We start from the raw sequence: 12,990 nt of genomic DNA, 5'->3' as shown, positions 1-12,990 counted from the left end.
ATTGATCGTTTGGTTGGATCGCAATTAATACCACAGGAATAAATTAAGTTATTAAGCGCCCTTGAGTTAATTTTCTCACGAAAACGGCGCTGTACGAATAATGTAATCATTATTATTATTTTTACACTACCCCAGCCTCTACAGAAATTTGCTCTATTTACGAGGAATTAAAATTATTGCGGCACACCAGAACTATTTCGTAATTTGTATTTATTTGCGACTTGGGATTATTTGTGTCGATTACGGTGTTAGTGCCTACTTAAAAAAAAAAACTTTTTAAAAACAACATTATTTGACAACACTTGACATAAATGTCAAAAAGTAAATGGATTGTTTATGGTAAACATGGAGGGCGATGTATTGACGTTAGAAAGTGTTAGTATAAAATATATTATAATAACAAAGCTTACTGTCTCGTACCTTAAATATAGGTAAATAACAATTTATTTCTTTATTACAGCTGAAATTGGAAGTTCGACAAACGTTTGCGAAAGTTTATTCCGCACTTAGAGCTCGAGAACTACAAACCATTCGACAGATCGACGCAATTTGGAAACAGTGTGGCAACGGTACGCTATTGTCAGTGGAAAGGAATTGTCTACAGAATATTGATATATCTTATGGTAACGAGACTAGCTTATTTACCGAAATACATAATTTCGGTATTGTAGATTTTGCTAAATTGAATATTGACAGCAATATTTTCACAATGGAGGAGTACATTAATCCGCAAGAAGATCATATGTATTCTTACAAATGTCTCGACGATATCTGCCCAGAGCAGGACTCTGACGACTCTTTAGAAACAATAATAAACCACAATGCCATTAAACAAATAACTCAAAATAACCAATGTGTGTGCTATGTCAATATACCTGCCAGCGAAGTAGAACATAAGTTTAAAGATACTGAATACGCTTCTGAAATTAGTGATGATTCATCAAGCGACAGCTCGGAGAATTCTAACAAAGACAAAGATTTCAACGAGAAGAATGTACGGAACACAAACAGTGTTAAAAATGACATCCTTGTAATTTGCGACGAAACCAAATCAAAATGCGACATGATAAATAACAAGTTGAACCCCACTCAGGACTGGCTGAACCACATCATCAACGAGACGGAGACGGAACCCTCGCAAGTCCTCGACCTTATGGAGCACACAACCATCGAGTGTTCCTGATTAAGACCTAAGATTAATACCAGTAAGAAATACAGAAATCTCAAAATACTCTATGTTCTCATCCTGGCTGTTATTTTGTACGGCATTTACAATAAATAAATACTTATATATTATTATACCGTCACCTACTTATCTGCTTGCTCTCTGTTCTTGGAATATGTATTTTCAGCGCCCTGGAGGTGATTTTGCACAAAAACGGCGCTATATAAATCATCCAAATATTATTATTATCGCTTTCGTATTGTATTGGTTTAACACCATAGTTTTAAATTATTTAATGTGTTTTTTCAAAACAGCACATATTGTAATGAAATGGTTCCTTTTTTTTTTACAAAATTGTACTTATTATTTTAAAAGTACTTACTTAGATTGACGTAATAATGTAATTATTCCAGATTTCATCGCAGGCAATCTCTTGGTGACATTGCACAATTAATTAATTAAGTTTACGTTGACTGTTTATAGAACTGTACAGCTTCCAATTTAGCAATCTTCCCATATGTCTAGCCTTGATAATAATATGTACTTCATGATTTATCCAAAATTTTGCGGCTTCCAAAAGTGACTTAATCAATAGCCACATTATTTTTTAAAACATTTAAATAATTTGATATTTATTATGAGGAAATTGAAACCATTAATATTTCTAAAGAAATAATGTTTAATAATTGAATTTCCATTTACTCATATTATTTTTTATTTGTGTTAGTAAAATTATGATCTGAAATGTAAATATTATTCAGGATGTGCCTGGATTTCTTGAAATATATGAGCAAATATTTTACAAATGTTTTTTTACTTAGTAAATCTATTGTCACCAAACACGGCTAAAGCCATTTCATGCAACATAAAAAATCTTAATGTGGTTTTTTTATCAGGGTGATACTGAGTGTATCTTTCACTGAAGCAGCTTATTAAGTCTAGAAATTATGTTCATTTTTAATAAATCACAAGACATTTCCGAACACACTGAATATTTCACAATGCGTTATAGGAATTTTATATGTGAGTGCACCCACCGCACAAGAGTCCCAACTGCTCCCAACCGTTTGGAGCCAGTGAAACTACAGCATCGTCAATTGGGGTATGTTGTGTGGCTGAAGAGGAAGGTGTGGAAGTAACCGGCTATTCAGATCTGGTCATCGAATACGGCTAAATCCATTTAAAAAAGCTTTTTGGGATAACTCACATTGTAACTTGGTCATCCGTCGCTCGATTAAAGGACACTGTAATTGGCCGTTATTTTATTTGTATGTGAAATTTAGTAGTCCGCTGCTTGCCTAGACTCGAGTGTCAAGCTTTGTACACATACAGGTTGGGTTATCTTATTCTTACACACTCAGTTACTGTATACCGCCGTCTAGCTTGGAAGAGGTGACCATTTTACAGACCCATGTTGTAGGAGGGAGGAAATACAGAGGCCGGCAAATCGTTCCACAGCCGAGCTCTTGAACTCAATCACGAGTCGTAGAAGCAACCCGTTCTCATGTGACAAATGTTAACCATGTACACAAATATGTTTGGGGCGCGTTTGCGTGTTTCCCGATTATGCACTGGTGCCGAAGGGATCAATGACACTAGTTCCTCCGAGCATCTTCCATTGTAATATTGGTAGAATAAGGACAGCATACCTACCTGATGCCTGTGTTATAAAGACTAATCCGCCTGTTAAGATATGGGAATCTATCAAACGGACTGCCCGTTTCTGCACAGAGTCAATGGTTTTTTTCAGGTATTTTGGGTTTTTTTTCTACCAAAATCAAGAGTGGGGCGCACTTGCGATTTGTACAGAGTCAGCAGTTGTGTACTGTTAAAGTATCTGCGGGCCCTGTACAGTACACCTAGCTTCTGTGAGGCTAACTTGACTCTGGCTTCGTTAGAGCCTCCGTACCTGAGCTGGTCACTAATGGGACACTTGCCCGATGTTTGGGATGGCAGATTAGTAGTGAGCACTGTACTGTGATAGAGTATTGTTTTGGGCAGGTCAACGAATGGTTGATTAAAACACAATTTCAACATTGGATTACTTTATGTCGTTGTAATATTCGCAAACTTTACATAAATAAACATAAACTTTTATTGTAATAATATAAATTAAAAATTGTTAGTTACAATCTGTAAACGTTGTTAGTATATACAAACTTCTACACCATTTATTATTTAAATAGTGTGGAGAATCATAGTTAATATTGTACCCAATATTATATTATGTACGTCAACTCCTTAATTTTAACAGTCATTTTCGCCAAAGTTTGTACATTGTGTTTTTGTCATATCAAATATATAATAGAATATTGAAAAGTTAGATATTTTGAACATGCAAATTAATTAATTTACTTTATTTAGTCAGTTAAATGCAACTTCCGAACCTGTATATATTTTATATTAATTATTTAGATCAAAAGGAAGTGTGTTTTTACCATATCCCAATTCTACACTCAATTAAACAAAGTCTGATTACGTATTTAATTTTTTTAACATAGATTTAGACCAACATTTAAAAAAATCAAGTTTAACATTTCTGGTTAAGAAATCTTTAGTTCCATTCCTTGACCAGGTATATTTATTTTTTAACACCATGTAGGGGTTTTTACATAGGAATAGTTTATAAAATTATATTACTACTAAACTGTTTTGTTATTTATTTTTTATTCAAAACTGAAGCGCCCCCGTCCCCCCCAGCGACAATCTTTTGTATTTATTAAGTGATAAATTTAAGATGTCCACTGAACAGTCGACATTATAACCATCCTATTGTATTCTGGGCAATGAGAAGTACATATTATGGTAGTTAATCCAAGAATTTTTGCAATGAAAAAAAAATCCAGACTTCTAGTATTATCTGCTATTGGTAGAAACATATAAATAAAACATAAAAGTAACGGAATTGAAAGTATAAAAATGACAAAAACATGTACAAATTTTGATGAAAATGCCCAAATACGTTGTGATTTCAGTAGTATTTAAGAGCTAAATATATATAATGCTTGGATCACATGGGCGAATTCACTGACATATTTTACATGTACATTCTAAATTCTACTTGTACTTTTCTTTTACAATACAAACTCCATAATAAGAATAATTAATTACAATGATAAAATATTCCCTACAAAGCTGGCAAAGTATCCAAGCATCAACATTACTGTTTTTATATTATGAAGAATTTGTATATGAGAAAGTACTCAAGCATTGATACATCAGTACATATATGGATATTTAAAAACAAGGAGTTCTAGAAAGAAAATAAGAAACAAATAATATATTGCACTTACATAATATGTTTAATATTATGTATGTCGACCCCTTTGTTTCATTGAAATGATTATAATTTTTTCGATTTGATTAAATGTATGCTTGATTGTTTAAAAAAATGTATTTAGAAACATCTTAACAGAACATCCAAATAACATTTATGTACATATCTGTGGAAAAAACAAACTTGTGTCAGGTAACGTAATTTTAAAATGAGATTTTGATGTTTCTTTGATTCTGAGGGGCTCCATTAATATCTAAACGACAAAAAAAATATTGTCCTTTGACTTATATAATAGGTATTTCGTAGGCATACTCGTTAAAAAAAGAGTAATATTCTTAGAGGAAAAGTAATATTCTTTGTACTGTTTGTTTTTTAACAAATGTGTCAATGTCTGTTTCTCTTGGGTATTTTAGAACAGTTGGAAGCCCTATGTTTTATTTGAAATTGACTTTTTAGAACAGTTGAAAATCGAATGTTTTATTTGAAATTGAATTTTTAGAACAGTTGAAAGCCCTATGTTTTATTTGAAATTGACTTTTTAGAACACTTGAAAGTCGAATGTTTTATTTGAAATTGAGTTTTTAGAATAGTTGAAAGCCCTATGTTTTATTTGAAATTGACTTTTTAGAAGTTTTATTAAGGTTTGTGCCAGGCAATAAAATTTAATGCAAAATGAAAAATGTGAGTGATATGTTTTAGGATTTAATTATATGACAAATTAATAAAATATTTGTTAGTTTATTATACAAGGCCAAAGTCGGTGCACACAGTAACTTCACAATTTTTTTGTTTATCAGACCCGTTATTAGCCGCCATGTTGAGCTCATTGAGCGTGTCCACGCTGTTGATGCTGACTCCCTTCAGTATCTTCTGAGCGGCTAAACTCGTGAAATTAAAGCTCAAGTCACTGAGGCTCGGAAAGTTATAGAACTCAGGATTTCTATTTTTTATGTCTTGACTCAAACTGTACCTTTTCTGTTTTTTATTTCTTTCTTCGCTATTCAACTTCTCATTTGAAGCGTAATTATTGTCGTTAAGCGGGCTGTTTTGGTTGTCTTGATTTTTGAAGACCAAATTTGGTTCTGAACCGATGACTGTTCCCTTATTGTCCGAAGACTTTGATAAAATACTAGTGATTGAATCAGAACTCATCCTGCTGTGATATAAACTTTGTCTATTATTTGTTTGCATAGCTACTGCCTTCATCAGTAGGTCCACACTTTTTAAATCACTGTTTGAATTAAGTTTTTGTAACTCGTGGTGACTGTTGGCCGATGCTAAGTTGTTTTTTTCATAATATCTCATGTTGGCGATGGATTCCACGACGTTATCGTAACTCTTGGTGGGAGTTGAAGGGTCACTGTTGCCGGTTCCGTCAAAGCCGAGGGTGTTGTTATGAATGGCCGGTGTCCCTGGACTGGATACTGTTTCTGCCGGATTCTTCAATTGATTTTTATAACTCAATCCGTTAGATTGATTATTTCCTAACTGTAGGGAGAGTTTCCTGTTATTATTCATTGATTTATCATTTATAACATTCTTGTTGAATTTTGTTTCTTGAACCTTGACGGCCTCATTATTGGGGTAATATGGTTCTGGGTTACAGTTTTCCGATTTTTGAATGGGAAAGTTATCCAGCGTTGTCTCCATGAATACATTTACAGGGTTCTTCTTGGAATTCTCTTCTTCAGAAGTAGGCTTTGTCATTGAATATCGGTCATCGTTGAAAATAAATATATTATTCCCCTTCGATGATTCTGTCACATTCCCATTTTCGAAAGTGATCACTGATCTTGCGGGTGAGTTTTGTACGTAAACTTTAGTGTTGGTACCTGTTCCATTTTGTGTTGTCGTATTAGTAGTAAGTTTGAGAGTAATAGAATTATTGGAACTAGAATTAGCTGAAACGGCGGTGGATGACAGGTCACATTTGATAGGATCAGCTTTAGTATTGTTTCCGGGAGAACTACTGATTGAAGAGTTTTTTGCCGGAGAAGAGTTAATTTTGGGAGACGATAAAGGTGTTGAGGTACTATTGATCTTATGTGAGTCTTCATCGAGTATGGGCTTCCTTTTTTTATGCAAGCTTTTGGGAGAGCTTTGAAGGCTTTGTACTTTGACTAGAGATTGAGCCCGACTCAGTCCTATGGTACCAAACGGAGAGCTGTACTGACTAGGGGAGGGTTGCAATGTGCGGTCGGAGTAATGTGATTCCAGGGTCGAGTGTCCACTGCTGTTGGTTTGACTTCTTGGGTACCTGTTGGTCATGGATTGACTTTCCAAAGAAGAAGAACCACTTTTAGAGTCATTCTTCAATGTTTTCATTGATCCTCTGTGATTACTTTCGAGGCTAGAAGGCCCGCTTGTTGACATAGCATTTGTTGTCTGAAAATATTTTTGTCTTTTTAAACTACCGCAAGGGCTTTCGCGCAACTTTAACGTTCCATTTCTATGTGTGGGGGAACTGTCGGACGTGTGTTTTTCCGTAAAACTAGCAGACATCGCTGAACGAGGAAGGCTGGATGAAGGAAGAAGATTAGATTCCGTAGAAAGATGTCTTCGATGGCGTGATAGCGTCATTGACCTCTGTGAAATTTCTGACCCATCGTAATAAGTCGATATGTATGATGGAAGGCTCTGCAAGGATTCCTGGAAGAAGAAAAAAAGACAAAAATTTAAGAATTTTTAGTTTAGGTTTTCAGGTCTAGCGTTAAATCGTAAAGTAGGTACCTGCCAAATAATTTTCTATTCATTTACATATTACATAAATAAAAATGTAATTGTTTGTATGTTCAAAATCTTAAATCTCCGAAAGTTCTTCAACGATTGCTTTAAAATTTTGACACAATGTTTCATTGGAATACGCATATATTTTTACATGCCTATATTAATCACCTGTGACAGGTGATTAATATAGGCATAAAAACATGATTTTTTTGAAAAACAGCATCATCTGTTGGACAAACATGCTTTTTTTTTAACAGCGCGCCTTATTGGACGTAATAGCAACATGCACTATTGGTTCTCTATCTGCACAGACAAACTGAGCCACAGCAAGGCGTGGCGGGGTACTGCTAGCAATAAATAAAGAACTCACCTTGGAGATGGTCTGAGTGGCAACGCAGTGCAGGTGCACCGCCCTAGAGTTGAACCATTCGGCTGGAGGAAATTGTGCAGAGAAAGATTTGATGCTCCCACGTGGCTGCTTGTTTCTGCCGCTTCTTCTGAAGAGGCGAGACAGCAGGGATCCCTTTTCTGGAAAATAATAGATATGGGTTACATCCACAGAAAATACATTCGATTTCAAAGCGATAATTTAAAAATGCATGGGTCTGACAAATAATTAAACTGTAGAAAAAATGGAGTTGTTGCAATAGTTTAAATTTCTTCAAATGGCAACCCCGAAATGGTTCTATGACAAAGGATTTATAATGGATTAATCTTTTAACAGGCATTATGATCCAGATGCATATACACGGTGTTCACAAATTAATACATAGTAGGTACTTTTTGAAAGGAGATAATTGCATTGTATTGTAAAGCATTTTGTTAAAATACCTATACCTACATATCAAAGAAAACATTTGTTAATTAGGTTTAATTAATATTTAAATACAAATACCATGTGGAAAATTCACAAAACCCAAAAAAGCTTTAAAAACATACTTGTAGTTATGAAGTCAAATTCGGTAGTCAAACATAACCTTACATATGATTGTGCTATAAATTATGTTCCAAAGTTGGTGTTGCCGTATATTGTTACACTTAATTAAATCTTTATTGTAAAATAATATTAACGTAATAATAATATAATTAACATACTGGGTGAGGAGTCTAGAACGGGTGCATCGGTTGGGTCGGAGATGGTTTGGGTGCCTGAGGGGGGCAGGTGGCGCACGGAGCCCCCCCAGCCTCGCCTACCCTGGCGGTCGGGGCTGCGCCCTGCGGGGAGAGAGGCGCTGCGGCGCTTGCCGGCTCGTCCATACAGGATCTTGTCGTTGGGGTTGCCTGGAATGACAATAAAAAACAAATATATAATCGATGAATTTATACATTTATTTTAAAACTGATATACATATCTTCTGAAAATTTCCTAGATTGTGATCTTTACCGATTTTAAAGAAAACTGATGAAAACAGCCAATGAAATTGAAAAAATTTCATGAAAATTTGCTTACTTTTGGTGACAAGGGGGAGAGGGGGTAAATAATTGTAATAAATCTGCTTACGTAATACTTGAACGGCCCCTTACATCTCTTTTTAGAAACATAGGTTGATAACGTTTTAACATAAATATTTCAGAAACTTTTCATAACGACCTAGAGAGCAAAAAAAAAATACAAAAAATAATACCTGAATGTAATGACGCCAAAACAATTATACGCAAAAGATATACTAATTTACGCATTCAAAGACCAGGACAACTTTACACAGACAAACTCAGACAGACTCACAAGATCCACATTACAACGTATGTTACACCAACCTACAACTAAAACAACTTTTGGACAAAGAAAAATGCAGTATTATTCTATAAAATTATTTAATGTCCTCCCTTTTGAAATAAAAAACATTAAAAAAATAACTGACTTCAAAAGAAACATTAATAAATGGATTATGGATAAGGGAAGGATGAATATAGATATAATTTTGCAACCCAACAAGGACTAAAGCTTGTATTATGTTTTATTTTTCTCTAAATATTGTTTTTTAATTTTCTATATAGTATTTTAACATATTTACTTATACTATTTCAAACACACAACCATGTACAATGTGTCCTTAGAACGGGGTACCCCAGTAAGGACACATTATCTTATATAAAAAAAATTGTTAAAAAAAAATAAATAAAATAAAAATAAATAAATAAATAATAGAAAACAATAGATATGAAAGGAAAGAAAAAGAGATGTGAAGAAAGAAAAAATTCTTTGTCACTGTTCTGTTTTGTTTTGTCATGGAAACAATAAAAGCATATGATAAAAAGTTACTTACCTCCAGAAATGACGTCTGCGAGATTGGTCTGTATGCACTGGTGTGTAAGGGCTCCATCTCTGATAGTGGAGATTTCTCCGTACAGGGAGTGCAGGGCCTCCTGCGCTGAGAGGAGGAGCCCCGCGCGCTCCCCCCCGGAAGTGGGGGCCCCCTGGACCCCCTCCTCGGCCTCCTCGGGCCCCACGGAGCGTGTCGGCCGGCGCTCGGGCTGTGAGCGGGAGCGGCGACAGCGGCGGCGTCTGGTAGAAAAGAAACAAAAAAAATTGTTAGTATTTTTTAATTAATCAGTGCTAGCGCAAACCTGAAAAAGTCACGGGATAATCTTTATTAAGAAACAATTTTGTGTCAAAAATATTTATATTACAAAATAATTTATCGCTTGTCTGAACTCTTCAAAAAATTAGTTAAAATTTTGAAAATGACTCTTAAATTTAAATCAAATTTCAGTTCAATTATAACTAACGCACAGCGTGAGTGGTTTATTTATGCGCACAGCACAGAAAACAGTTCAGTCGAACTCTAACAATTCCGATTGTTTCTCTAATTATTTGCCTACAAAAATATAATTACGATTTATATAATAGTATTGAATATTCCTGCATAATGAACCCAAATTTGCATTGCAGTTTCAAAATTCTTATATCGATCAAAATTCAGACAAGCAATGAAATAGGATTTTTTAATTTTAATAATCAGAAATTATTTTGGTTTTATTTAATAATTAATAATTCAATATTTAAAATGTGTTAAAATTTTCGATAGATTACTACGATAGTTTACTAACGGTGTTTATTCGAAATGTAAATTTCAGACGTATCTCCAATTTGTCAACAAAAATTTTTGTCCCGAGGCAAATATTTTATAAATAATTTCAGCTTCACAAACCATACAATAAATATTATAATATCCCGTGATTTTTCACGGGTCTGCGCTAGTATTGTAATAATAATTAAATATTTAAAAAGTTATTAAAAGTTTTGAATTTAGAAAAGTTTTTTATTACTGACATCTATTGTCAAAACCAACAACCAATTTAGCTAATAAATGAACCATAAAGAACGCGATAAGGAAACTTAGTGCACACATTTGCTTGTATTCTGCAAACGTAGAATATATACGACTTTTTTTTCGAAAGTAAATGTACTCGCTTCGGCAGTACATATACTAAAATTGGAACGATACAGAGAAGATTAGCATGGCCCCTGCGCAAGGATGACACGCAAAATCGTGAAGCGTTCCACATTTTTTGGTGTTTTTTACTGTCACACATAATAATAATAAAACTACGTTTTTGGACAAACTATACACGTAACATTTTAAAAATTACACATTTTTTGGTGTTTCTTACTGTCACACATAATAATAATAAAACTACGTTTTTGGACAAAATATACACGTAACATTTTAAAAATTAAAATATGTGATTCTCATAATATTTCCAGTACCTACATAATAACAAATTTATACCGCCGTTCTTGCAACGGTGATGTGATAAAATAATGGTCAGCGGTTCTCGTGCCATTTTTTTTTAAATATACTAACTAGTAGGTAAATTATTATTGATAATTAAGCGTTGTTCTGCGGAAAGCAGCCAATCCACGCCAAACACAACAGAGAAACGACCAATTTTATGATGGGTGGTATTATTTTTATCTACTTAATTTAATTTTACCATATTATACCCACCATCTTGACAATTTTCCTTTCAAAATAACGCCTTTGAAAACTTTGAAGTTACCTAGGTGCCTAATCAGTTAGAATGTTATTTTTATCTTCATGACAACGGTGATATCTGAGTACCTACTTGTCATGGGCCTTTTTGAATAAATCCGCCCCTGAGACCACTGTGCACTGCTCGGTTTAGTGTCAGTCATAAATAATAGCGTGAAGTAATACCTGCTATTCCACAAGAATGCTTTTATACTCGAATTGCACTATTGGCGTGCTTACCGTAATAGTTTACAGTGGGGGAGTTCGCGATGTATTGCAATACATATTGAAATCGCAAAGAGCGCTCCCACGAGGATAAAGGTCGCCCAAGGAGAAATTGAAACCAAATTATTAATGGACGCGCCAAAAACGAACGGCATTCTCAGATGCCAGACCAGTCGGTTATTGGTAATTGAGTATTGACCCACAAGATGTGGAGAAACAATCATTACGGATTATATACCGTTTGCGCTTTCATCTTATTGTTATTGTTGATCGACGCAAAAGCCTCTTGCATGATGATTTTTTTTTAAATATCTAGGTATTTGAATTCACTTCTGTTTTCAGTAATGAATGAATTTAAATCTTAGAAGCGAGAATTAACCAACTTCTCGACATCCGAACGAGCTGAAACTCGGCAGATAGCCTCGTTATCGATGAAAATGCATTTTCTCAACTTTTGGTGAACTTTTTTCAACACACGCGCGGACATACACGCATTTCTCTGAAATCGACCGGAGAATAATGAGTATTGCTGATTTATAAAAATCCTGTTGGACAGTAGGCAGCTTCCCAATAAAATGTTAGAACGTTCCGAATATACAGGGTGTATCGGCACTAACCCGACAAACTTCAACCAGCTATTCCTTAGCACATTTGGAGTAAACAATGTTATGGTCACTTTGCTGTCCGGTAGCATTTTTTTTTCAATTAAAAACAAAAAAAATAAAAATTTCCACACTACATCACTGTCATTGGCATTGCTTTTCGTGTTCAACAGCTGTTATAAGCAAGTATGTCGAAAAGCGTCTTCGCTCTTTCGCACACACTAAATAATAATAGTTAAAAATGAGACGAAAAGTGAGTAAAAGTGCGCCAATATACGTACACACGTGCATTATTCAACGGAATTCGAATAAAATATTGCCAGATGGGTTTTCAAACTTTGACAAAGGATAACATTCAGCTTAATAATTTAATAAATTAAAATACTTTTATTTTATTCGATTTTTTTTGTTGTGAAAATTACATTATTATCACCCGTAGTGAATAGTAGATATAGCTATGCGAAAATTTGTATTATTTCTGTTGGTTTTTAATTTTATTTATTTCTTTATTATGTTTATTTTTTGCCATTTAATATGTTGTGTAGGTAAAAAATACTAAATCAACATTTAACTCAATGGAACTTAATTGGTCTAGATCTAAATCATATGAATGTTTATTGTTATAATTTTTTACTGTACGACTGTTTGCATCCTAAATAAAAAAAGAAATAAATAAAAAAAACAGTGTTGACATGTGATGAAAATATGAATAATAAATTATTTATTAAAAAAACGTTACCGGACAGCAAAGTGCACATAAGATTTTTTACTCCAAATATGCTAAGGAATAGCTGGTTAAAGTTTGTCGGGTACGTGCCGATACACCCTGTATATTATCAGAACGCGTGTTCATGGACCTGTGCTTGCTTTTTTAAAAACACATGTTCCGACGTCGCGTTAATATATTCCTATTTTTACTAAAAGCTTAACCTCTCAGAAAAGGACTTTTATTTACTTTGTGTTCCTTTGCGAACTGTCAAAATGCGAAAATTTTTGTGTTATTCACGAGTTTTGTTA

General features: G+C 34.1%; 2 protein-coding genes and 1 non-coding gene across 3 annotated transcripts in view; 2 read left to right on the top strand and 1 right to left on the bottom strand.

Moving 5' to 3' along the window:
- The first annotated feature begins 319 nt into the window (after positions 1-319).
- On the top strand, positions 320-1,927 carry LOC149426819 (uncharacterized). Its single transcript, XM_089633472.1, has 2 exons — positions 320-375; positions 461-1,927. Exons 1-2 carry the CDS (start codon positions 337-339, stop codon positions 1,181-1,183), a joined length of 762 nt encoding a protein of 253 aa, XP_089489598.1. The 5' UTR covers positions 320-336; the 3' UTR covers positions 1,184-1,927.
- Positions 1,928-4,025: 2,098 nt separating this feature from the next.
- The window catches only part of ko (Stork-head domain-containing protein knockout), a 114,755-nt gene continuing 105,790 nt past the window's right edge, over positions 4,026-12,990 (bottom strand). The window contains exons 6-9 of the mRNA XM_089633394.1: positions 9,437-9,675; positions 8,265-8,450; positions 7,540-7,697; positions 4,026-7,091 (exon numbers count right to left, since the gene is read on the bottom strand). Coding sequence (XP_089489520.1) covers positions 5,184-7,091; positions 7,540-7,697; positions 8,265-8,450; positions 9,437-9,675 — 2,491 coding nt within the window. The 3' untranslated portion in view covers positions 4,026-5,183. The remainder of the gene's footprint in view (positions 7,092-7,539; positions 7,698-8,264; positions 8,451-9,436; positions 9,676-12,990) is intronic.
- Positions 10,577-10,683, top strand: LOC149426818 (U6 spliceosomal RNA). The gene has a single exon (XR_016303229.1). It is a non-coding gene; the product is annotated as a U6 spliceosomal RNA (small nuclear RNA).

This window comes from Hesperophylax consimilis, chromosome 1 (assembly GCF_061612785.1).
Source record: "Hesperophylax consimilis isolate HC1 chromosome 1, BYU_Hcon_1.0, whole genome shotgun sequence".
Lineage (NCBI taxonomy): Eukaryota > Metazoa > Arthropoda > Insecta > Trichoptera > Limnephilidae > Hesperophylax > Hesperophylax consimilis.
This window is presented reverse-complemented; position numbering and strand designations above follow the sequence as displayed.